The 24686-nt window shown below is 40.0% G+C and overlaps 1 protein-coding gene across 2 annotated transcripts in view; it reads left to right on the top strand.

Annotated features, from left to right (window-relative positions):
• Window positions 1-24686, top strand: part of PLXNB2 (plexin B2) — a 259609-nt gene that overhangs the window by 172272 nt on the left and 62651 nt on the right. For both annotated transcript variants that reach the window (XM_069850324.1, XM_069850314.1), the window contains 7 exons: window positions 8926-10033; window positions 11727-11909; window positions 14294-14416; window positions 18246-18346; window positions 20303-20429; window positions 22136-22286; window positions 24163-24274. In XM_069850324.1, coding sequence (XP_069706425.1) covers window positions 8926-10033; window positions 11727-11909; window positions 14294-14416; window positions 18246-18346; window positions 20303-20429; window positions 22136-22286; window positions 24163-24274 — 1905 coding nt within the window. The remainder of the gene's footprint in view (window positions 1-8925; window positions 10034-11726; window positions 11910-14293; window positions 14417-18245; window positions 18347-20302; window positions 20430-22135; window positions 22287-24162; window positions 24275-24686) is intronic.

Below are 24686 nucleotides of genomic sequence, written 5' to 3'. Positions count from 1 at the left end.
GTGGACTTAAGGGAAACAGATTTTGTTGCATAGGGCTTTATGAATTACTTGCCATATTAGTGTTTTGTTGATTTATGGGATAAATTTCATATAACCTTATCATTATATAGGATTCTTCTATTAATTCCCATAACATTGTAATGTAATAGGAAGAAAAAAATTACAGCTCTGCCTTGTGCCAAAATGCTCCTTAGCTTTGAAAGTCCATGTGCTGTCCTGTATGGCCATATCGCAGCAAGGAAATTCCTGGCTGTTTCCAGCTCTTCTCTCAGTGCACTCAAATCAGCAAGGGCTATGGTGTAGCTTTGGGCAGTCGCTGAAGTGGGCTGGTGCTGCTGTGAAAGTCTGTGGCTGCATTTTATATCCGGAGTGTGGTTTGGTGCTTCTGTTTTGAGGGAGGATGGGAGGGTGAGATGGATCGTCTGCTTGTGACCCATTGAATCCCATTTGTGCAATTTGTAGGGAAAGTAAAGCTTTACGCATGCTGGAAATGTCATCCTTTTGATTTGATTTTTGTGTGTGTGTGTGTGTGTATGATTAATTACAAGGGAGAACTGGTTCTGGCAAGGAAGGAGCTGTAATACTTTGTGCTTGTTTCCACATGGTCATGCTCAGATTCCCCCACACTGGAAAAAAAAATCCGCCTCCTTTCTTGTTTCTTCCAGGGGAAGTCCAAAACCAGTCCTTGAAGATGACCTTAGCACGGAAAACAAGCAATCCGTTGTTGTGGTGTGGAGCTGGTGACACAGAGTCCTTGTACTATCAGTATAAATGCATTTTTTTTCTTGAGCTGTAATACACTTCTTAGGGCAGGGAAAGCCAGGAAATTTAAACTATCCTAACCCTCTGGGTTTTTCTTCCCATGCTCCAGGCTTTCTCTTATTTTGTGCTGGTCCCTCAGGTAAAATAAAAAAAAAATAGTTCCCAAGTTGCATAGGGGCTAAAATAACCCAGGGCTTATGTAGAGCTGGTGGGGATGCGTGGGATGGTCTGTGCTTTCTGCTGGGCTTCTGTGGCCGCCTTGCGCAGTAGTTGCTGCAGAGAGACATACCCCTTGAAGCACGGGCAGCTCAGACACTGTGGCAGGTATTTACCGTTGGGGCCAAATTAGATTTGGCCATTTGCATGATCAGGGAGCGTGGAAGTGCCTGTAAACAACTTTGGGAGTGTCTGGAGTGGCCTGTGGTCTTGTGCATATTGCAGACTGATGCAGCTGGATGTTGGTCCACAGGCCATCACTGAGCTTAGCCTTCAGTGAGATTGGGGGGGAAAAAAAAAAAGCAAACCCTTAAGTTTTGGTATTTTGGAGACCTCTTGGTTTTAACAAAACCATGAAGCAGGTCAAAGGGGATTCTGTGGGTTCAGATTCCTGCCGAGTCAGCTGCTTGCTATTAAACACGTCATTTGGCTGCTTTTTTTCACAAATCAACTACATCTTTGTAACACTAAGAAAGCAAGGCCTCATTAAAATGGGTGCTTCATTTCTACTGAGAGAGTACAAAAAAGATGGAGGGATGAATGTAGAAGGCCAAACTGAAAGGGAAGTGTGGTCCAGGAAGGCAGGAATGCAGGTCTGCTTCTGCGGTGTTCCCCTTCCCTATGTGTGTTCCTGCCTGTATCAGTGGGGCTGTATTGTGCAGTATATATGCAGCCCTCTTATTTGAGGGGATAATATGAATGCTTGTCTTCATAATAAGAATTTCAATAATAAAAATTAGAATTTGAAGAGACCTTTCTGGTGTAAGATACCTGTGTCTCAAAATGGTTAATACTCTGTAATTGCTGGCGGCTAGTGCTGTGGAATGAGGTCTGTCCACAGCAGCTTTTTTTATTGACTTTTTTTTAAGCTGCTTGGCACTGTGAACTCATGAAGATACTTTGACTTAAAATAATTTTTGTTTTAATTCATAGGAGCAGCAAAATCCCTACCCTTGAACTATAGCAGAATCTGCAGTATAAAAGATTTTCACAATCAAAACTCTACCAGGCCTGGCTGTGGTAAACCAAGGAATTCATTAGAGTTCCACCTTGTGTAGCATGGCTCTGCTTCTAAGAGTGCATAGAAATCTGCAAAGCACTTCTCTTCTTTTTTTTTTTACCTGCTGATGTTGCAGAGACAGCACATTATTGGAAATTCTTGAGTGTGATTACAAAATACGTAAGCGTGCATTTTCTGAGTCTCATTACCTGTTGTTAATGCTCTTTTGAGCGACTCCTGGTTGAAAAATTGACTCACATTGCTCCCTCTTGCTCTGAATTTGGATCAGGATCAGAATATTAAATACTTTGGAGTTCAGGTGTGCATGGATGAAAGGTTTTGCTTCAGACTATTAATAGCGTTATTAATTTAGCTTGAAGCTAATTAAACAGTTATTAGTGTCAACACTGCATTTGCTAGCTATTTGCCCCACTTGAACTTTTGACTCTGTCCTACCAATTTTGCACCAGGTTTACAAGGGTCCTTGGTGGAGGGATGCTGGGATGCTAGTGGGTACAGGTCCTAGTGTGAAAAGAAGCTGTGATTCTCAGCTGTTAATTCAGTTGCAGTGCCTGGAGAAATCTTTTCCATATTGGGACAGGAAAACATTTCTCTTTTCGGTTGCTGACCTCTCTGTATGTGGCAACGCTATTTCTCTGTAGTTGCCAGAGATATTAGAGCTGTTGAGATCCCTTGTTTAATACCCTCTGTACCTGCTTGGAGATCACGAGACATGAGGAAGGTTTAGTGATCTTTGGATCTTCAGTAACATGACTGGTGGTACAGATTCTCAAAATTCATGGGAATGACCTTGTAAGTAAAGGTCAAGAAAAGTCCTCAAAATTCTCTTTGGGTGGCCTTGTTCATGCAACACCACTTCATCCTTTCAAATTGCGTCCCTTTGGCCTTGAGCCCTCAACTACCCAGGCTACGAGATGCCTCGGTGTCCACTTGGGTTAATGGGCTCTCTGAGGGAGTGAGTTATCTGAGCTCTTTTTGCTGCTGGTACCTCAGGTCTTTTGAAAGATGAGAGTTTTCCAGAGTGATGTAAGGATCTTCTTCCCTGTTCCCCTTTCCCAGGGGAACAGTCCTGCACACACTTTCCTCTCCAAGCCACCACTTGCTTCTGCTGATGTTGCAGGCACAAGCAATAGGTTTACTACTCTTTAGGACCCAGAGCACAGCTGATTTTTGCCAGATAAAACCATGGTGTAGAAAACACTGGGTTTTGGTAACTTGAGTTTGTGGTTCCACGTCTCTCCCATTTGTTTTACCTGGGGATTGTAGTCCCTTGCAGAATGCGTAGGGACTGAGAATGTAAATTCATTATTTCCTTGGCAACTCCATAATTTCCAGTCTTGTAAAAGAAGATCCATATCAACATACATATTATGCGTATTAAAAAAGCCCACCTTGTATTATTGAAAACTACTGAAAAAATTAAGAAAAACAGTTGAGAATTTGCCTTGTGAAAGCAAGCAAAACTTTTGTCTTCCACATCAGGAGCAAAATATATATTATAAATATTTGTCCATTTTTTGCCACTTTTCCAGCAGTTGACCAGATGGGATGGTTTGTCTCATAGGAGAATGCCCTATATCTTAGCAAATTGTGTTTTGAAGAGCAATGAAAGAGAAGGAAAATGACTTCTTTTATGTTTGAGCAGTACAAGCTATCACAGCTCATATTGAAATGGATATTGTTTTTTCATTCTGGCAAAGTGACCTCCCTCAGCTCACTGACCCACAGGTCCAACCTACTAACAGCAAACCATCACAACTAAAACTATTGACACCCATCACAGTGATCACTATTATTGGTGGTTCTGCTAAACCAATTTTGGACCTATGCCATAGTCTACAATATAAGTTTTCTCTCTAAAGGTTTTCTAGCATTTTGCCCTTCTTTTAGGAAATGGGTTTGAATCTCACTGTTTTTCCAGGTGATTTCTTCTCTGAACCAGCAAGCTCCATTGTTCACTGGCTTTAGGAATTACTGATAAAAGTTGCAGCTGGAGAGGAGAGTGCTCACATTCACCTACAGTTCTCACAGAATTAAAGGCTTTGAAATCCAATCTGAAAATCTGCTCATCCCCCGCTTCACATGCATTCTCCAATTTCTGTTCTGAATTCCTTTTAGCTTAAAAATGAAAGCTGAATTCTTTTTGACACATGGCAAACCTACTGGAAGCTAAAAACAAAGTTATCTAAATGAGGGAGTAAAGAATTTTTTTTTCTTTCCCAGAAGCTCTAAGCCATTGGGGTACAGTCTTTGGGTTTTTACCTTTTTTATGTTGCAATTGTTGGCCTTTTTACCATTTTTTTTACCACTTTTGGGTCTTTTGAGGCTTCATGATTAAAGGAAACTTTGCAGCAAGAATCATAGTTCTTTGTATCACTTACTGTTAAACCGCATCAGTACCTGTCTCTCTTGGCAGAAGGGGTGTCTCTAGACCTGGAATTTCACATAATAAAACTTTGTCTGGATAGGGTGAGGTAGCGATTTAATTCTGTGTGTGTGTGTGCGTGGTTAGTGAAGAACAACTCTGCAAGAACATCGCAGAAGCTAAACTGGTGAGATTATTCCTTCATTGAAGACTTTCTTGCCTACCGTTTTGGGGAATATCACTTAGTTTAGTTGTCAGTTAATCCAGTTTCAGGCAAAACTTTGTATTCTTTCATTTCTGCTGAAAGGAACAAGAGAAGTGAGGTAGTGTAAATCTAAAGTTATATTTGAAGGCCAAAAAAAAAGGTGACTGGGGATGGCTAAAATTTGAAAGTTCCTGTATACCAGTACAGCAGATGATTGTGCAGTGGAGGAGGAAAACATCTGCCACATCCATGTCAGCATGTTGCTATTGTGATTTCTTAAGGGTATTTATAACATTCAGAAGTCAATTTGTAACTCACTTTGTACTTGCAGATTATAGATGCTCTTTGTTTTCTGTATGCTTCTGAAGAATTGACTTGCTTAAGGTTATTGGTCTTGCTTGAGCAGAAAGACAAAGCTATGTGTACTTAAATTAAAATTGATCTAGCTACCAGTGGGGCAGAGCTGCTAGCTGTGTCATTCCAACACAGCATCTCTTTAAGGCAGTTCCCCAGCATGAAGTGTTCTCCTGGGTGCTCTGCATTTCCTGCACATAATAACTTCTAGAGTTTCAAATTTCTTGTAAGCGACAAGGTGCTATTTTTGGTGGATTTCTTTTGAAGTGCTTGGTCACTGACATCTCATTTTCCTTGTCACCTGTCAAGTCTTTGGGGAGGGGCTGTATGTTGCCCACACTTTCTTTTTAATTAACATACAACTTTTTACAGTTTGGTTTTTTTTTTGCTTTAGAAATGTGTTTATTATTACTGCCATCCTTCTAGGATATTCGTCAAAATTATGTTCAGTTGCCTGTAAGGTGTATATATAAAAAGAAGAATATGTTTTGAAATGAGGGAAGGGATGGGGAAGCAGTGATGAAGGAAGGAATCCAAAAAGGAAATTACTTTGCAATTCAGATAAACCTGATGAGAAAGTAATAAAGATTATTTTAATGATATCACAGAGTTGAGGAGCAAGAGGCAAGGTGGAGATAAGACTTTGAGAGAGTGAGGAAAAAAAAGGTGTGGTCAACCACTCTGTTTAGTTTCTTTTATCCTGAGTCTGTCAAGGGCTTAAAAGTAAGAGCAAACTGAGGTCCAAGGGTGTATGTGTGCTCTCAGAACCAGTACATGACTTTAACTAAGCCACCCAGGACCATGTGAAACTTAAGTATGTGGTTAAGCCTTTGGAAATACATTTGCCGTGCTGAATATCTAGGATTCTATGCACCAGCCTGGACTTCTTACTCTTGTGTTGCCTTGACTTGTTCATTTAAAACAGAAGTTTTTCAATACCACAAACTCTTTGTTGATACATTTCTTAACCAAGTAGGGAACTGGTGACAACAGTATCCTTGTATCACCTACCACATCAGCTGGCCATAGCAGAATTCTTCCAGATGCTACTTCCCAATTAAGTTAAGATCAGATGAGAATGATCCATGGTTGTAGTGCATCTCATTTCATTTTGTTTGGTTTTTTTCCTTTCCATAAGCCTGGTATTTGAGAATTGCATGGGACTTTCATCCTGGATCTTTTCCATAGCATATTTAATTTTTGTTTGCTGCTTCCTTTGAAGGTGAAGGGAGGGGGAAATGAAACTAATAGTTACAGAGAATGAAGAACTGTTACCTGGCATGGAGGTCTAGCAATGTTTGGCATGAGAGATAAAGATGGCAGGGAGTAAATGCGCCCCCCGCCCCCTCTCCCCCCCAAAAAAAAGGCAGAATTAAGGGAGAATGAATTTACTTCTGAATAATTTAAGTACAAAATTTGATAACTAAATGAGGCAGCAAATAGTAGGGAGGAAGCACTACCCACTTTTTTACAGAGAGATTAATTACACCTTTAAGAGTCTGGTTTAGAGATGCAGAATGTATTTTTCCTTAAATCCTGGCTCTGGCATGAACCAGGAAGGCTCTTCATTCTGTTCATGGGATGAGGGCAGATGTACTCTAAGTGCAGCTTCAGTGTCATTAAGCTGGGTGCCACAAATGGGCAAAATAAGTTTTTAATCCACTGAAATGAATGGAGATGGAAGTGAACCAAGTACAGACATTAGATTAGGTACGATAACTTATTTTCCATTCATTTGAGTCATATTTTTTAACTAGAGCTATTTATGGATTTTTTTTACTGAGAGCAGAGATGATAATAATCTAACAGTAATTACCTTGTGGGAAAAACAGGAACAAATGAATCTGAATTTTTTGATGTTTGATCTTTGTGCAATAGATAGTAGAACGATAAAACTTTCATGAAACAACATTGCAGTAATGTGTCAAGCTGTTCTTTTTTTATTTCATTGCAGATAACCATAAGGGAAAATATTTGAAACTAGATGGCATGCATTATGACTTATCATTTAGCCAAGGAGATGTAAGCTGGGATGAATGCTTGTTTCAAAATTGAGGTCCTTAGGAGCAGGAAGAAAAGAGGCATTTCTGACAAATAATATCAGAATTCTGGGTTCCTTAGAGTAGGTCTAAGGTTGTTGTATAGAGGTCCAACACCTCATTACATTGCAAGGCGTGTGCTGAAGTCCATGTGTCTGAAGAACGGGTTATAATTCTTAGCCTTTTCTTGGTCACTGTCATGAGGTCAGCCTATCATTAGAAGTCAGGCTTGTGCTGTCGGTAATGCACTTTCTTCTTCAACTCCATTTTACAGTTAGCTACTCAGTTTTGTACATGAGAGCTTCAACAAAACAAGATTAAATTTAGCCTTTTATTTTGTCTTCATTGTTATCCTGAGTTACACTTAGTAGGTTTTGGGGGTTTTAGAAGTTAGAATCACTCTGTTTTTAGAAAAACTTTTCTCACCATTATGTGCACGTTTCTTCTGTAGACAAGCAAAATGAAGTCAATGCTGAAGGGCAGGAGTTGTCTTTCTGCATTGCTGATGATGCTGGGATGATTTGGGGAGCTGGCAGATGGCTTGTGCTCACAACAAGAGTCCATCCCTCCCTGCGCAAACTTTTGCAGCCCAGTTGTTGATGTTTAATCTTAGTTGCCCAGTGTAAATGATGGTTCAGACAATTCTCTTTCACGTTCCACCAGTGGCTACTGCCAAAACAGAAGTTATAGCTGACACAGGAGCATGGTTCTTGTATTATTTTTATTTCCTCTTCCTACAAGGCTTTTGCCCTTTAGATTACTTTGTTAAATGTTTCTGGTTTCTCTTTTTTTATGTTTTCCTTTCTTTTCACAGTTTCAGATATTTTCAGGTTTAACTCGAGATTCCCTGTAAGTTTACAAGTCCTTTCCTCGTCAGACTGGAGTCACACAGCCAACTTTGAAAATGAAAACACTGTGGATCATATTTTTTTTTTTCAATATTTCCTTCTAACAGTATTTCTCTTTTCCCCCTAGCATCGATGTGTTCAAGTGTGTCACCTTCTGTTTTCTACTTAGAAAACTAAACACTTGCAGAAAACATTGACATACATGTTATGAGTGGCTTTAAGCTAAACTATAGCGGAATGTCCTGTGCTTAGGAAGCCATTTGGGACTTACCTTTTCATTTAACTGTTCAGGTTAAAATTAGACCCCTTCTTACAAGTTTAAGAAGGTCTTTGTCTAATTCCAAACAGCCAGGTGATCTACTTGGGAAGTAAAAATTCTGGAATAAAACAACCCAGTAACAGAATCTTAATTCCATAAAACTCTAAGTGATGTTCTTAATACAGATTTGAAACTATTAAGTTGAATCACTCAAGTGAATTGAAGTGTCGTACTGTAGTGCATACCAACAGTCAAAGGCAATGATGCATATTAAGGGCTGTACCATCCTCCAGCTTTACATTGATGAAGAATTAGGGTAATGCCTTCTCAAAGAGTATCAGCAGCCAGATCCAGACTTACTTGTAGTAAATGGAAGGGTCTTTTTTTATTCTTTCTGGAGAAAGTCCTGCAACAACAAATGTCTCAAACACTTTTATATAAATTCTCTCCCTCTGACATGGAGAAGCCACCTGAAATGCTGGGATTCTCCGGCTTATTTTTGCAGTTGTAACAATCAGTAGTTCACACAACATGAATCTGTCTGGAGAAGCACTACCACTTTGTAGTGCCCTGTGTGTTTTAAATTGTCTGCTGTTCTCATTGTGCTTTAGCACAAGATTGATTATCTGATGGGTTATACGATAATCAATTATGTATATGACCTTGTTTAATCCTTTCCCAAAATATTAAATAGCTAGTCAATTAACAGGGTTTGAGTCTTTCCATAATCTTCATGATGTGTACACACGCATAAAGATATGTCTGAAGTCGTGAAAGGGAAAACCTCTCACATTGCTGAATTTTGAGGAAATTTTATTTAGCAGTTTGTTTGATATTCTATTCTTTTCCTTTTTAGGTATTACATAGAAATGGCTTTATGGATCTGGATACTGAGCATTTTCAGCTGTTTTGGCATCACCTTATCCAGAAACGAGAACCTGAGTTTTCAGAGTGCTACAGAGCTAAATCATCTAACAGTGGACAATGACACTGGGATAATTTATTTGGGAGTAGTAAATGCTCTGTATCAGCTTACAGAAAACCTGGAAGTAATAAGGTCTGTAGAAACAGGTCCAAGTAAGGACAACAAGAAGTGCACACCTCCCATTGATGAAAATCAATGCAAAGAGGCAGTACTGACTGATAATTACAACAAATTATTGTTGCTGAACAAGGCGGATAAAACAGTTGTGGTGTGTGGAAGCCTTTTTAAGGGAATCTGTGCCATCAGAGATCTAGAAGACATTAGCATAAGGAAGTACTATGTGGACAGTAGCGGAGAAAAGTCCTTTGTAGCAAGCAACGATGAGAATGTATCAACTGTGGGATTGATCACTTCTTTGAATAATGACAGAGTGCTGTTTGTTGGGAAAGGGAATGGACCAAATGATAATGGGATAATAATCAGCACTCGGCAGCTCTACGAAAGGGATGGGAAAGACATTTTTGAAATGTATACAGACTCAGCAGCTGTTAAATCAGCTTACCACTCGTCAAGCACACAACAATTTGTGGCAGTCTTTGAGGATAAAAATTACGTTTATTTTATTTTTAATCAGCAAGAGAAACAGCCTGTCAATAACCGCACACTGATTGCACGTCTGTGCAAAGATGATGCCCATTATTATTCCTACTTTGAAATGGACTTGGGTTGCAAAGATGATGATGGTGCCTATGACCACTGTCATTCTGCTTATGTCACTACCCCAGGAGAAGAGCTGGCTGAGAGCATGGCTCAGCAGAGACACACTATGGATCCTCTCTCAGATGACAAAATTCTTCTTGCGCTCTTCAGCAAAGTAAACAAAGATAACGGATCTCTAAAATCTGCCATGTGTGTGTTTTCCTTGCGGCACATCAATGAAAAGATGGAGAAGAACCGGAATGATTGCTACACTAAAAAGAATACCAGCTCATTTTACAAACTTTTTGCAGCAGAAAACCCGTGTGCAGCACATGGACTGGTAATATCTGTATCGGTTTTAGAATCTATGTTAGAATTACTGGAAAAACGTACAACTGCATGGTTTTGGGTAGCTTTGAGCTAAACTATAGTAAGACCAGATGACTGAAAACTCAGTTGCTGGACTATAGATATGGAAGGTGGTTGGGAGTGTTGCAGAACAAGTCAAGCAATAAATGGCAAGATAGTCATAATTTTTGAGTCTTTTTAAAAAGATCTGCTGTCTTCTGAAAGGTGAATATTGGTTTCATAAAAGCATTTATTTTAAAGGGTTCCTCCTGGTATGGAAATTACTGAGTCAAATGTGGTGATTTATGTGATTTGTAACACCCATGATCAGCTTCCAGATGGTCACTATAGACAATTCTGGTCTCAGCCAACGTATTTATAATGTTTTTAAATGTATTAAGAATCTTACAGATGGTATCTAGAGTTCAGTGTTGTTTCTTACTTGGATTTGAATTTTCAGACACTGGAAATACCCGTGTCTCTCATATTCGGGTAGTGTTCATGTTTTGCTCTGTCTCAAAATACTTGCACAGCGTGATGTCTATCTTCCTTTTCTTTTAATGGATTGTCATTACTTTTGATTTTTGGAGGACACTGATACACCCCTCCAGATACCGTTCTTCAATTTCTGACTGCATGTCTAGTAGGCAGTTTTCAGAAGCTGTTTACTTTACGATGGTTTTGCCCACACAACTAAACCTACTTTTGCATGCCATTCATTACTGCAGCTAACCCTAAACTGGGTGTGGAATTGAATTATCTTAAAAACTCACCCAGCTTTTATGAGGGTGTCCTAATTCCCCACCCTGAGCAAGTTACGTGCTTGCATAAGCAGCTGTTTGAGCACAGCTTGGGAAGTGGTGTGCCAGAGGCCAAAGGCAGGAGTGAACAGCCAAAGAGATGTGGCATGGGAATGCCTTATGGTGGTGTTGACCCAGAATCCTTCATCTCATGAACCACAGCCTTCTCCTGCACCATAAGTTTCTAGCACTGATAAGAAGCCAAAAGAACATTTCTTGCTTCCAAACACAGTGTTACTTACTGCAGTACCCTACATCTGAGGTGAACATCAAACAGAAATCCTGAATGTGACAAGTAGATCAGTCCTAGCCTTCAGCAAAAAAGGAGGTGTGGATTTCAGATCAGAAAGACAGTCTTGTTACCAAATATAGCAGGAAAGGCAAGGTGTGAATGAACTTCCTTCTGGTGGCACTCTCTGCAGGTCAGGATTAAAGCGCAGTGAAAAGGGAACGTGTTGAAGTTCACGAGATAGTTGCCAGTTAGTGTCTTGTCTATGGATAGCATCAAATTATGAAACAAAACAGCATTTTAAAAAAGTCTTCAACATAAAATTGATCAACCCAATCTATACGATACATTAATTTTAATTAAAAGAACTGGTTACTTTTTTAACTGCGCTGCTACAATGAGATAGAATAAAAAATATTTCTCTCCCTGTGTCTCCTGAAAGTGAAAGCATTGAAGCAGTTTGCAGTTAGCAGGCTGTTTTCTGATTGCTGCCTGTTGGCTGGAGAAAAATGGCCAGGCAATCCATTTCTCTCTTTTTTTACTCTTCTATGTCTGAGGGGTATTATACTGTCTGGTAATAGGGTTGCACTTCATTTTTAGCTAGGAATTAGTGATCTGAATGTTTAACATTGCTCTGTATTGCTATTCCTTATTAGAATGCAAGCAAAAATTTCCCCTGTGGCTCAGAACACTTGCCATACCTTTTGGGAAGTAAGAATGGTGTTATAGAGAAGCCGGTACTGCAAAAAGAAGGGATGAATCTCACGGCTGTCACTGTGGCTGTGGAGAACGGGCACACCGTGGCCTTTCTGGGAACGTCGGATGGTAAAATTCTTAAGGTAACAAGCTGGACTTAAAAGACTAGAAGGTATTTAAAAGGTCACGAACTGTTGTGATAGCGTACTTCTGCTCTAAAAGTAAATGTGATTTATAAGATCACATACCAGGAGCAAATTCTCTTGGAGCTTGGTATTTTTAATTTCAAAGAAAAAACACATTATTTCTGGTGTACCTCAGCTATCCAATGCACAGATTGAATTAGCATCGCCTGAAAGACACTTTTCCCAATGGATTAGATACGTACTGAGAGCCCTATATAAACAGCCTTAGGTAATCTAACAGCTGCTCTAGCCTTATCTCTATTCGAGCCCTTACTAGTTTAGGAGCAGCTTTTCATTTTGTAATCATTCTGACCATTCAGTGAATAGAGATGGCAATACAAAGCCCAAGCTGGAGCTCTGCTAAAGTCTGACTGTGTGGTGTGGGGCTCAAGGGTTCATGTGCTTGTGGTGTTAGAATGTCAAGATTCTAACACCAAACACCATCTTTTGCTTGAAGGGGATAGATAGTCATGTGCCACTACATGAATTGAAGACTGGAGCTGAAACTACTGGTTACCGTAAGGGAAGACAACAAATTTGAACACCTTCAAGTGCAAAGGCTCTGAGTAGAGAATTTTAATTTTATAGTGCTAAAACAAATCAGTATTTACAAAAAAATATACAAGTATTAGCTATTGTGAGCAGTGAGCAATTTCTTTTCATGACTTTTATGTTTTGCATGGTGCTTTTGATGCCATATACTTCAAATCAAAATGTTTTCCCTAATATGAATTTGTGAACTCGAATGAACACAGGATTTTCAATAGTCTTAGAATCATTATAGGTTGGAAAAGATTTTTAAAATCATTAAGCCCAACCATAAGCCTAACACTGCCAAGTTCACCACTAAGCCATGACCCTAAGCACCACGTCTACACATTTTTAGATACCTCCAGGGATGATGACTCCACCACTTCCCTCAGCAGTCAGTTGCAATGCTTGACAACCCTTTTGGTTAAGTAATATTTCCTAATATGCTAGCTAAACTCCTCTGCTGCAACTTGAGGCCTTTTCCTCTTGTCCTATCAATTGTTACTTGGGAAACGAGGCCAAACCACCACGCTACAACTTCCTTTCAGGTAGCTGGAGAGAGTGATAAGGTCTCCCCTCAGCCTCCTCTTCTCCAGGCTAAACAACCCCAGCTCCCTTAGCTGCTCCTTGTAAGACTTGTTCTCCAGCCCCTTCACTAGCTTTACTGCTCTCCTTTGGACACACTCCAGGACCTCGATGTCTTTCTTGTAGGGAGGGGCCCAAAACTAGACGCAGTATTTGAGGTGTGGCCTCACTAGTGCTGAAGACAGGGAAAGAATCACTTCCCTGGTCCTGCTGGCCACGCTGTTTCTGATACGGGCCCAGATGCTATTGGCCTTCTTGGCCACCTGGGCACACTGCTGGCTCGTGTTCAGTAATCATAGCTGGATGTAATCAACACTGAGTCCTGGGAAACACCACTTGTGACTAGTTTAACTCCATGCACCACAACTGTTTGGGCCTGGCCATCTAGCCAGTTTTTTACCCAATGAAGAATATGCCCAATCCAAGCCATGAGCAGCCAATTTCTCCAGCAGAGTGCTGTGGGAAACTGTGTCAAAGACTTTACTAAAATCTTAGTAGACAACATCCACAGCCTCTCCCTCATCCACTAAGTCAGTCACTTTGTCATAGAAGGAGATCAGGTTAGTCAAGAAGGACCTGCCTTTCCTAAACCCATGTTGACTGGGCCTGATCCCCTGGTTGTCCTGTACATGCTGCATGGTAGCACTCAAGATATTCTGCTCTATAACCTTGCCCAGTACTGAGGTCAGACTGACAGGCCTGTAATTCCCCAGATCTTCCTTCTAGTTCTTTATCATGGGCATCACATTTGCTGACCTTCAGTCAACTGGGACCTCCTTGGTGAGCCAAGTCTGTTGATAAGTGATTGAAAGTGTCTTGGTGAACAGTTCCGCCAGCTCCCTCTGTACTCTTGGGTGGATCCTATCTGGCCCCATAGATTTGTGTATGTCTAAGTGATGTAGCAGATCACTGACCCATTTCTTCTTGGACTATGGGGGCTTCATTCTGTTCCCTGTTTTCCAGCTCAAAGTGCTGGGTACCCAGAGAACAATTGTACTTAGTAAAGGCTAAGGCAAAGAAGGCATTAAGTACCTCAGCCTATTCCTCATCCTTTGTCACTGTTTCCCCACGCATCCAGTGAAGGGTGGAGACTCCCCTTAGTCCTCTGCTTGCTGCTAATTAAAAACACTTTTTATTGTATTCTACAGTCGTAGCCAGCTATAATGTACTGGTATTTGAGCGGAGGGAAAGCAACATTAACCTCCTTTTTTTCTCCTTCAAAATAGGTGTTCCTGTCATCCACTGCAACTGAGTACAGCTCTCTTACTGTTGAACTAAACAAACCCATAAAGAATGATCTGGTCCTTGACCCAATCCGAGAAAATCTGTACGTGATGACCACAAACAAGGTATTCCCGCTTGCATTAAGGACCAGGCCTGCTTTCACTTTCTCTGCAACTTCACCTGAGATTTCTAAGTTACTCAGTTGTTCTGGAAGTTGTCTTGTTTGCTGGCTCCCACTGCTCTATGTGTATGAAGACCTTTTTTAAGTCCCAGCTGATGGACTTGGTTGTTGTGGCTTGGAGAACTGTTACGTCCTTGATGCTTAGCGATAGGGAATGATAAGGGAGTTCACCTCTAAAGCTCTCTTATGGGGTCTGTGAGAAGAATGATGTTTAGCATCCTCACACTGCAGGGTCAGGCAGCCCTAGTGCTCGGTGTGGTGACTGTGGGGTGCTGGTGGATGCTCTAGCTGCCATCAGTTGTTTTCAGGAGTACTTCAGGATTTAGGATGCTGACAGCTGACATAGTAGAATATACATATCTGTAAAGCTGCCAGGAGTTTTTTTGGGTCTTGCTGTCAAAATCTTAAGCAATGGAGAGAATTGTAACTTTGGGAAATGATTTTGTTTGAGCTTCTGCTAGAACCAAGTGAGTGCACCAGGCAAGGTTGGACTTTGCTATGAAAGGCACAGGTAGTCTCTTCTAGGTTCCTCTTCTCTGTGCTGGCAGGTGAGACACTGAGGGGGTTTCTAAAGAAAAGGAAACAAAAGCAAGTAGGAGACAGGAGGAATGCCGGATTTCTCTGTCATCTCCAGCTGTAGCCCTCTTCTGACACTTACCTTTGTGGTGGCTGGAGCTGCCAGCCTCAAATGCGTGATTCAGCTCTCCAGTATGGGCTGAGTGACAGGCTGTGACCATCTGCAGCACTGACAGTGACACAGAATGGGACATGGGAAATGCTCTGGCAGCAGTAACTTGGGGAAGATGAGGGGGGCTATGAAAGGACATTATCTGGGGAAAACTGTGCAGGAAGAATGTTCTCCTTCTGTTTCATAAAATCATTTATATAAATTCCTGCTGAAGGAATGTTATATTCTAGCTGAAGGTTTTCAGGCTAGAAGCCACATTGGAAAAAGTGCCAGATAAGTGACTGATAAAGCATTTAGTAATATGACAGTGCGTGAGAGAGGTTGCTGCTTGCTGCCTCTTTTTTTTTTTTTTTTTTTTTTTGTGTGTGTGTAGTATTTGATGCTTCTCATTTGGCTTCTGTTCAGATTCGGAACAGAACTCCAAACTTAAATATTGTCCACAAAAGCCTGGGCAGCCTGTCACCCCATTTGACAACCTGGCACATTGCTTAAAAACTCCTGACTGTCCTCACCAGGCTATGGCATGGGCTGCTGAGCAGTGCAAGGGATGGCATGAAACTTGAAAGAAGACAAGTTTTCTGGTGACAATCTACTTGAACTGGTAGAATTTAGGAAGGCTACAGACAATTTTTTTCAGAGAAAATTTGCAAAAATAAAATTCCATCTTTACAAAATGTTTAAATTTAGAAAGCAGCAAATTTCAGCCAAAGAAAGATTTCAGTTTAATCTCTTCCAAGTAGCTCTCATAGACACTATAGTTTCTGAATAATGCAGATAATAGTTTTCTTTTATACAACCTGTTCAGCTTTAATGTGAATAACTAAAATTGGGAGCTCTGTTAATGGCATTACATTACTGTCATCTGCAGGAGTTAATTACAATGAGCAGTCCCACCCACTTTTAGAAGCAGATAGACAGCAGGAGAATAGAGGCCTTTGGAGCTGGGAGAAATGAAGCGACATAAGTGAGAGGAGAAGAATAAATGCTGAAACATGCATTTCTGGGTTAAGCATGGCTGGGAGTTGTGGGAAGAGAGATACTAGAACCCTGCCCTGGGAGTTAAAATTGTTTACAGTTATTTAAAATAAGGTAAACAATAAAGGGCAGGCTAGCTGTGCTGATAAGCATCCTTAATGCTAAGCTACCTCGCAGATGCAGCCTGCCCCTCAGCATTTGGAGATGAATTGCTTGGTCTCTGTAAGCACTTGAGCAAAGTGTTATTGTGATGGGTGATAACTTGAAGCAATATTTAAAAAGAAATCAGACTGAGAGAAACACCGGGGAGAACAATACAGAGTTTAAGAGGCATAGTGAGAAATAAGCTCTTGGTTTCCTGTTTCACTTCTACTCACATCTTCTGCTGCTGTGTCAATAACAGTGGGCAGCTTGGAGCAAATGCTTTCAAAACTCATCCCTCTCCTCCCCGCTCTGCTCCCAGAGCTCTGGCAGAGAGCAGGAGAAACCCCTTGCAGCTTCTTGGGGAGTTGGGCGTACCAGCCCTGCCTTGCTCACAGTAGTTCATTGAAAGTCACCATCACTAGTAGTATCCCAAATTTCTTCTGGTACATTTCCTATTGAAAGGAATGCAGAAGCCCGTGGCAGTCATCTACCATGATCACTTGCTTGTTTGTTTTAGATTTTACCACTCTCTTTGATTAAGAGTGCCAATTGGAAAATCTCTAAAATTAGTTTTTCTGTATTTTAAAGCTGGCTGTAAATGGAACTGCTATTTATATTTTTTTAAATCCATTAAATTTACATAAAACTCTCAGAGACAGCAGACTCTAGAGCTTGTTTCTGGCTGCTAGAATTATGAGATAAATACTTTGTCATAAAAAAGCCATTCACTGGATATTAAATTACTCATGGGTACCATTTTGTGAAACAGAGTGCCAGTAACTCAGCTCCAGTTAGGTAAGAACCTGTGGAAGAACAGATTGCTGAAAAGGTAAACCTCTGTTAATAAATGCAAGAAAACTACCCAATATTGATATTTTCCTTAACTGAATCAGTCTGAACTCTCCAAATGTGAAAGAAGAGACCAAATTCAGACTTTCAAAATAGCTTTGTAATTGCCAGCTGTTTTACATCAGAGGATAAGGTAGAAGAAAAGAGATCTTGCATCTCAGAGTTACTCTTGCTAGATATTTTGCACACTTTAGAAGTTAAACAGTCATTGACAAGAGAAGCATGTCCCGTTCTCCTCTTGCATAATTTCAGCAGCATAACTAAAAGGGATGGTTGTGTGCTGGCTCCTTTCTCTGTGTACAAAAGAAAGGCAAAATTGCTTATTCTCAGCACTAGTGGTTATCAAAAGAAGAAGCCATATATTTACTGGGGGACGAAGACATGAGGACTGATGATGCACATTTCCCTGCTGCTTCCTGTCATAATTATTTCCGTTTTCTTTCATTAATATGTTGCGTGTTGGAGGGTTATGCCCGGAGAAGTGCAGTAATCCAAAGCGCCCTGGCTCTCTCACGCTTGCAGACTTTCTGAAATGCCTTCTGGCTAAAAGTGCCACTGACGGTTGCATTTCTAAATGATTTCATCTCCATGCTAGTGATAGGGAAGAGAGAATATTCTGTTTAAAACTCATCTAGCCGGTACCAAGGTAGCCTTTTGAAAGTACCTGTCCTGCAGCAGCGGTTTCTTGAATTCAGAATTGTTGATGTGGTTTCTGTCCTGCAGTGGCTGCTGTAATGCGGATTTCCAGAAGGAAACTGAAGAACTGAAACTGAAGAGGGAAACTGAAGCTCATTTTTTTTAGTGCTCATTGCATTAAAACTTGCTCATGATTCTTGATTATAGCAATGTCCTGTATTACTTTGGAGAGAGTTTAGAGAATAGCAGAGTGAAAAAAGCAGGAAGAATATATGAATTTGGATTTCATTAAACGGGGAGATAACGAGACTTTCTTTTTGTATATATTTTCTTGAAATCAAGCTATCACCATCATAGTAATACAGGGTCAAGTATTTGGCTGCTGCAGGCAGTGGCAGTCTACAGCCCTGTCCACAGACATTTCTGTCTCCTTGTGCCTTCTTCAGATCCATTACAGTTTGCCTTACTTTTGGTTCTCCAGGTGTATCGGCTACCTGTACAAGACTGCCACAAATATTTGGACTGTGAGAAGTGTGCTCAGGCGAGGGATCCATACTGCGGCTGGTGTGTGAGAGAAGGCAGGTGAGTGCTACTGCTGTTTTCTCAGGTGCAGGCAGTGGAATAGCTCAAATTTTGACATATGCTGTAGGTTACTGCTCAGCGTAACAATCCCAGCTCTTTGTACTCAGCCTTACGCTCCTGATAGTGGTGTAATTTTATCACACAGACATTGATATCAATCTTCTGTGCACACAAATAAGTCCCCACTGGCTTCTGCAGATTTGATTAATTTGGCAAAATATATACTTATCTGCTAGTACTGAAAATCTGTGTACATCTCCTAACTGCATGTTTTATTGCTTTCTGAACTGTACAGTCAAATGTTCTCCCAGAAATTAAAAGTGCTCCCTATCTGAAATTCAGAAAACATAGCATATTTTTTTACCAGAATAAGAACATCTAAAAAAGAACATAAAAGAAAAAAAAACTGTTCGTGCCTGAAATAGAGTATATAGCTCAAAAGCTGTTTTTATATAACATCAGTTTTCAAGACTTGTAGCAATGCTGAAGCCTCACCTAACTGCAGGAGAGCAGGAAGTGGCATTTGGCTTACTGTCTGCGGAGGTTAACAGAATTAATATTCAAACACAAGTAAACTAGGACAGCACTGAACAGCTCAGAATGTCTCATCTTGCACTCTGCATTGATTGGAGTGGTGAGAGGGAAGAGTAGTCCTGCAGTTCTCTTTTTGACTACTAAGTTAATTAACCCCTTGGCATGAGCAGTTGGGAATTCATGATTCTAAGTGTTTGCTGTTGGAACAAAGGGGCTATTTAATTATAGTATGCAGATGAATTTCGGGCTTCTAGCTTCCTGTCTGAAAATGTGAACTATCACATTAAGTTACCTGTCAGCCTGATGTGTAGCATAATATGGAGCGCTGCAGAGAAACTTACGCGGTGCAAGCAGGTTTATGTAATATACTGTAACTCTTCAGGCATCAGTTGCTGTGGATGAAACCTAGGGATTTGGAATATACACCTTGAACTCCTCCTGGGCTTCTGGGAGTTGAATGCCTTGTCATATACCATATGAAAGGCAATTTTCCCTTGATTTCCCTTCAGATTTCTGACATGACCACTGACCTCAATATCTCAAAATACTAATGGTTTCTGAGAACAGGCAAACATGATTTTTTGCATTCGCTAGTACATATTTCCATTGTGGAGGAAAAAGTGTAAATTTCTAACATTTTTTTCATCTGCAGCAAGTTCCATGTCATGATCACACACAGCACTTCATAGTGTGTTTAGGGATATGTTACATTAATGTAGACTCCATGTGTAAATGATATATTTAGCAGCAAGGATGACAGAGCTGTGCTGCACTGTGTTAAAGCCCCTGATGAGTTAATAGTTTTCTGCTACTGCAGACAGAGATCCTACAGCATTTTCTCCTAAACTTTGCACTTTCCTGTACTTGAGCTGGGAAAATGTCCCAGTATTTTTGGTGAGGCTGCACAACCACTGTTCTCTTCCAGTAATGGTAATGATGTCCTGGCAGAAAGAGGTCTTAAATAGTGACAGGAGTTAATGAAAATATTCATTATGAAAGTAACATTTCTAGTGTTACATTGTCACAGGAGCTCTCCACAAGTCTCTGTGCCCCAACAATACTTCTCAACTGTATTTTACTCTCCTGGGTGGGGCGTCTTACCACTGGCAATATGTAGGTGTCTGCCACTTGACCTGCAGAAAAAAAAGAGGATTTGGGTTGTTTAATCCAAGGTGGTGTCCAGAATAGCATAAGTATGTTTCCCCACTCGCCTTTGACATCTCAAACCATCAATGCTTTATTCCACCACTTATTCTATTAAAAATTATCTAATAGCAACCCAAATAGTCAATATTAAAGTAAATTCCCAGTCATCTTGTGTTGTAATTTCAGGCTGGAATTCTGAAACTCTTACGTAGTTCAGAGAAAGCAGAGTCCAGCTATAATATTGCTTTACTTTGGGTTTTCTTCCTGTTTTGTCAGGTGCACAAAGAAGGCAGATTGTGGAATGTCCGATAACGAGAATGATTGGCTGTGGAGTCCAAGTGGCATGTGCATGACGATCATTAGCACAGACCCTCTAAATATGAGTCGCAGAGCCCCTGCTAAGGTATGACAAGAAAATGCTTTCTCTACATGTTCTTAAAGCACATTGATGTGACTGCCAGGAAGATTAGTGTCTGCATTTCTTTATGCACAGTGGAGACTAGGAATAGGGTAGTGTTTTGGATACATCAGTCTTTAGTATTTCTCACAGTGCTCTTTCTTGCCTACTGTTTTTGCAGGTTGAAGTTCATGTTTTCTTCTGAGAAATGCTCTTTTTGACCTTCTCTGTAAAACAAAATGATGCATTAGTATGGATGATAAAGCACTTATCTGAATATTACAGCAATGTTGCACAATGTTGTATAACCCATAAAAAGTAATTGATAGAAGAGATTTCATGCTGCCCTTTCAGCTTACTTGAGCATAAACTTAAGTAAGTAGCAGAGCCATAAGCTGTTGCTTTAAAATCAGCAGTGGATTTGCCTACGCTGCAAGGTCTGTCTGGGTACATGGCGAAGGTAAATTCAGCATGCAAAATGGCTCTGTCACAAGAAAACTGAGTGTTCAGAGTGTGACCAGGGTGTCATAGCTTGCTCTAACTCAAAAGTGGAGCATGCTAGTGCAGGCTGAGGACTTTCTGGGGATGCTCGGTAAGTAAAATCAGTAAAATGTTTTTTAATCCCTCATAATAAGAAACAAAGGGACTTTCATTCAAGTCACTTTACTTCCATTCTTAAATGATGTAAACAGTATTGTCTTGAGGCCATTGCTATGTTGAATAAAAATATTAGTAGAATGTTAACCGGTCCACTTAAAATCCATGCCTTCTCTCAGTTCAGATCTTGTCAGCTTGTGTTGACAAGTCTCTGGTGTCTCAGATCAGTGTCTGAGGTCAAAATACCTGAAAACCAAAACCAAACCCAACTTCAAATGGGTGTTTACGTGCTGCCTGTGACATCACTGATACCACTGTCTTCTCATGATTCCTTTACTCACAAAAAAACATTGCAGCTCATAACATAGGAGACCAGTTTCAATGAGAAGGGATTGACTGACATTTCTACTGGCTAATGGAAAAAGTTAAACATGTAAAGTATTACATCCAAGACAGCATCCAAAATTTAATTTTAACTTCTTCCTCTTTCTTTGCTACGTTTTCCCATTTCAATTTGCTTTTGGTTTCTCACATGTGGTCTGTATTGATAATTTCCTCAAAGACATTAAGATCTTCCCATCACCGAGAAATCCTTTTTCAGCAGTCATGATAGATCTCAGTGAGTTTCCTGCATGTGCATTGAGTCTTGAGGAAACCACTTTTCTGTTCAGCCCTTTCAAACTCCGGCTTTTCCAGCCTATCCAGCCTTGGTTTCATTATTCAGTAGTAACACCTAAGGTTAATGCAATTTTCATTAAGCTTGTCAGGATTTAAGTGTTTATTGTTGCTAAACTGGATGCTGAGGACAAGAATAAAAGGCTTTGGGTGTGTCTGTACAGACATTTTTCTTCTGATCTTATACGTTGACATGACAGGAGGGTTTTCTACCAGTCTAATTCAATATAGACCCAGCCAGAAAAATTGGTAGAGGTATGAGAAGAAATGATTAGTAGATAGGAAGAAATAAAAATTGAAAAGTAGAACCATCTGTGATACTAGCCAAAACATCACTGCTGGCCAAAAAAAAGAGCATTTGAAATTCTCTGGCCACAAATCTTACTGCATCTTGGTTTGTTTCTTTAAAATATTTTACCCTTCTTAAATTTTGTTTCCAGGTGGAACTCACTGTAAGTCCATTGCCAACTTTGACCAAGAGTGACAACGTTTTATGTACATTTGGTGAAACGACCCGTGAAGCTGAATTAAAAGAAGGGGTTATTATCTGTGATCCGCCCGACAGAATTCCTCCAACACCCAAAGGCCAAGGTAAAGAAATATTGCTGTCCTCGTGTACAATAAGAGGAAAGAACATGGCCTGCTGCCTACGTTGCTCTTATATGAACTGCATATATGTTTTTTTAGCTCTTCCAGTCCCTTTTCTCAAATAGTCTATTGATGAACTTGGTCCTTTCAAACATAACAAAAAAAAAGTTTTGCTTGAATTTTTTTCCATTGCTGTTATTTACAACCAGTAGTGTTCCCAGTGTTTCTACCAGGAACCTTAAACAGGAGCTTGATAGAGGCTTAGGCAGAGCCAGAGTGGTACTATTCTGTCCCCAAATTGAACAAAATTCAGCTATGCTAATCTTACCATAATGACTCTGAGTTGTGCGGACAGAAGAGCTGCATGTGCACTTCAGATGTGAAGTTTTTAGTCTCTGATATTTTCATTTTGCTTTAGTCAGCTGTAGTTCAGTAGCTTGTTTTCTGGTGCACGTCACAAGGCTCTCCTTTCTCTCATAATGCCTTCTGCTTCTTCTTCTATGTGCCCTCTAGCTTCTGCAGTAGTAAGTCCAGTGGAAAAATATGTGATCATATAATTAAAGGCTGCACCATTGTTCTGAACCATTGATTATATGCTTAAGGTCTGTTGCCAACCATAATTCTTGTGCCTTTTCCTAGATAGTGATTTATTCATGCTTTAAGTTAATACATCTTGATACATAAACATATGGAATAATACTATGGAATAAAAGAGTATCCAATGCACATAGAAATAATATGCCTTTCTGAGTTGGTTGTACAGGGCATCTGAAAGAATGTTCAGAAGTAATATAAATATATAAAGATGCTCAGAAGCTTGGCATACACTTTAACAGATGGCAGATGGTTATGAACACAGGCAGTGGTTCCTGGCAGCACATGACAGAAGTCCTGAGCCATCCACTTACTGTTATGAAACACTACTGAGTTTGGAAAAGTCTAAGTTAATTTAGTTATGGTTGATTCCAAAGGGAATAGGACATTTTATAGAGAGGAAAGACACTTTTTCAGGGTCCTGTTGTTGGGAAATCCCCTGGCATTCCTAGCAGTTTGAAATATATAATGACATCCAGTGCAGGCAAAGGTGATGTCCAGACAAGCTGCTGATGGTCTTCCAAAAATCTGTTCAAGGAAAACAGTTTGAAATTGCTCAATAGCTTGTGAAATAGCTTGTCACAAAGACTTTACAATTTCTGTAAAAGGTATTTCAAACAGCTTTGCTGAGGAAAGCAGCAGTTTCTGAAGATAAATTTTCAACTCTTAGTTCAGTAATAATCCAGACAAGAAGTACATTTGTGGAAAAATGTACAGCAAACTGAAGATCACAAGTGTCTTTGGTAACTTAGCGTTGCAGACACTGTTGGGCATTAGCTACAAAGATCACTTGGTTTAATTTGCATGACGATGACAGTTGTAATCCGCAAATGAAAGAAGTAATTTTACATGCAGACATACTCATATTTAAGAAAATGTTTTATTTAAAGTGATTGTTCTTGTGCCAGTTTTCATCTGTGTTCAATTATCTCATTCAGTTTTTCTTGTTCTTCTAGACTTCTTAAAATTCTAGCATCATTATAGCACCGCTGAGAAACACTTCCATAAAACAAAGCTATTCAGTAATTTTACTTCTTCCCTTTATCCTATCTCTGCTTTTCTCCTGACAGCCATGTGCTGAAAATTTTGTAAAGCTTAAAAAGACAAAACAGAGTTTATAGATCTGGAGTTTAGTATAGTAGATCATGAGATCCAGAGTGTGAACATTATAGTTAAATATTTGCTTATGTCCCGTGAAATAATAAAAGTACTATTATTCTGTCATTCAGTTCAAGAGCTAAAGAATTCAACAACCACTTAGATAATTTATCTTCTTTTGTGATAGATCATGTTTCAGTTCCACTTCGGCTAACTATTGGAAATGAGATATTTTTTGCATCGCACACTTACCCTTTTTATGACTGTGAAGAAGCAATGAATCTTCTTGAAAATCAGCCGTAAGTATTTCAGCTTCTTAACTCAGGTGTTTAGATCTTGTAGCATGGTATTTCAGGTAATTGGCAGCTGAGCTACTCAGTCATTTCATAATTGAGTGCCTCTAGCACTCTCAAAATTTGCTGGTGTACAAATCCTTTCTCTTACTTTTTAATGGAGTTTTAAAATGGTTGAAGGCCACCAGGTTAGCCAGTAACATAAAGTACATGGAATAGGTATATTCATGGCACATATGCCATATATTCATGGCACAAAGGCCAGTTCATTGGGTTGCCATTTCTGTACCAAGTGATGTATCTGCAGATGAGCCCTGTGGACATCTCCTTACCTACTTGTTCCCTCAAATGATAGATTGATGTTTTGAGTTCTGGTGCGCTCAAATAGGACAGTCAAAGCTGGCTGTGCACCCATCAT

This window comes from Phaenicophaeus curvirostris, chromosome 1 (assembly GCF_032191515.1).
Source record: "Phaenicophaeus curvirostris isolate KB17595 chromosome 1, BPBGC_Pcur_1.0, whole genome shotgun sequence".
In the NCBI taxonomy this organism is placed as follows: Eukaryota; Metazoa; Chordata; class Aves; order Cuculiformes; family Cuculidae; genus Phaenicophaeus; species Phaenicophaeus curvirostris.
Note: the sequence above shows the minus strand (reverse complement) of the source record. Positions and strands in the feature narration are given on the sequence as shown.